We start from the raw sequence: 1,689 nt of genomic DNA on the forward strand, positions 1-1,689 counted from the left end.
TTTTTGTATAAGTAAGGGATGGTGTTAAACTATCTTGCTGAAATGGTAAAGATTTTGGATATTTGAAGAACTAACTAAATGAATAATTTTTATTAATACGGAGGAGATGGATTGTTTAAGTTTAGACTTTGGAGTTAGAGATATTAATATTTGTTTACTTGTATTTGAATATCAGCCTAGGTTGGTTTGGGAAGTCTGGAGGGGTGGGGGGATGGGATATAACATTGTGTAATATCTGTGATGTATTTCTTTTTTTTTATGATAAAAATAAAAATTTTATATTGAAAAAAAAAAAAAACTTTTTTTGTTTCTACAATATATTAAATAAATAGGTCCCTATCCAAAAGATTCCATTCAACATAATTATAGACTCCCTTCAATCTAATGAAACACACTGCTTTTCTTTAGTCAAGCTTCATAATTTCACTGTATATTGGTTTTGGGAAAGATTAATTGTTCTGGCTCCATTTCATATTTTTCTCACATTTCTAGTATTGAGAATGCCAAGCAAAAAAGAGAATATGATCAGATAATGAGTACTGCAGAATATAAGAAATATTTGAAGAGAAAAGAACTGGTTTTATTCAGGCAGGAGTTTCAGGAATTGCTCCGGATCAATAGTGAATTGCCCAAACACATGCAGCTCCTTAGAGAAGTATGTATATTGATTTCTTTTCTTCATGGGGAATAAGGGTTAATGTGGGGTTGTACCTTGAGTTTTATGATGAGTTAGCATTTATTTTTTATTGTTGGGTTCCACTGTATGTTCTAACTGCTTAAATTGCTTTTTAGCATACATAAAACAACCAATCTTAGTATTGTTGAACAAAGTTGTTCAGTTTTGTTCCATACCCAGATATAATAGGTGTACAACTTGGGTATTTTAGACTTGGTCCTTGCTCAAAGGCAACTGTGCCAACAAAGACCTTTGCACAAATTTTTATTGGACACAAGCTGGATCCATTTCTAGATCAGAAGTCCTGCTCATTCCCATCTTGATTATTACAATGTGTTCAACATGGGATAGCCCTTAAAAACACAGAAAATGCAGCTGATCCAGAATGTTGTGGCATGGATACCTTAATACCTTAATTGTTACCTTAATATGTAACAATTCTAATGGGAGAATATCATTGGCTTCCTTTGGATATCCAGAATGCTGGTTATCACATGCAAAGCTCTTCATAGCAAAGGGTAGGCTTTTCTCTAATTATTTCTGCTTATCTCAAGGGACCTGACAGGGTGAGCATACTCTGGGTTCCTTCAATTAAAGAATGCTATCAGATGGGACCTAGGAAAGTATGTTTGTTACTGTACCTCTCTTCCGGAACAGAATTCCTGAAATTCAGATACTCCAACCCTGGTGGTCTTTCCAAAAGTGTTAAAAATGTGAATTTTCTTTCAGGACAGTAGGGCAGGAAGGTAAGAGAATCTATTTGTTTGTGGCTTGGAAATGCGAGCTTTTAGTGAGCTACTGTAGAGAAAATTTAGTAGGTATAGTTTGATTAAAGCAAGAGATGAAATATGGCAGCCAATGAATAAATATCTTTGCCAAATAAACCTAAACCCTATAACAGAACATCTAGAACCTCTCAGGACTCCAAAAAATGCAAAGAACACAACAATATTGTTAAAAGACTGCTGTTCACTTACTATGCATTAATGAACCATTTGTGTGAGCTTTTGATC

General features: G+C 34.1%; 1 protein-coding gene across 1 annotated transcript in view; it reads left to right on the forward strand.

Annotated features, from left to right (window-relative positions):
• The window catches only part of LOC107286494 (cilia- and flagella-associated protein 44), a gene marked incomplete at its 5' end in the record, with an annotated part of 39,837 nt that extends 39,046 nt beyond the window's left edge, over positions 1-791 (forward strand). Inside the window, 1 exon segment of the mRNA XM_029283951.1 lies at positions 493-791. Within this exon segment, the coding sequence (XP_029139784.1) occupies positions 493-691 (199 nt within the window).
• Between the last annotated feature and the right edge of the window lie 898 nt (positions 792-1,689).

The sequence above is a fragment of the Protobothrops mucrosquamatus genome, unplaced genomic scaffold (genome assembly GCF_001527695.2).
Source record: "Protobothrops mucrosquamatus isolate PMUCROS unplaced genomic scaffold, P.Mucros_1.0 scaffold_96, whole genome shotgun sequence".
Taxonomy (NCBI): domain Eukaryota; kingdom Metazoa; phylum Chordata; class Lepidosauria; order Squamata; family Viperidae; genus Protobothrops; species Protobothrops mucrosquamatus.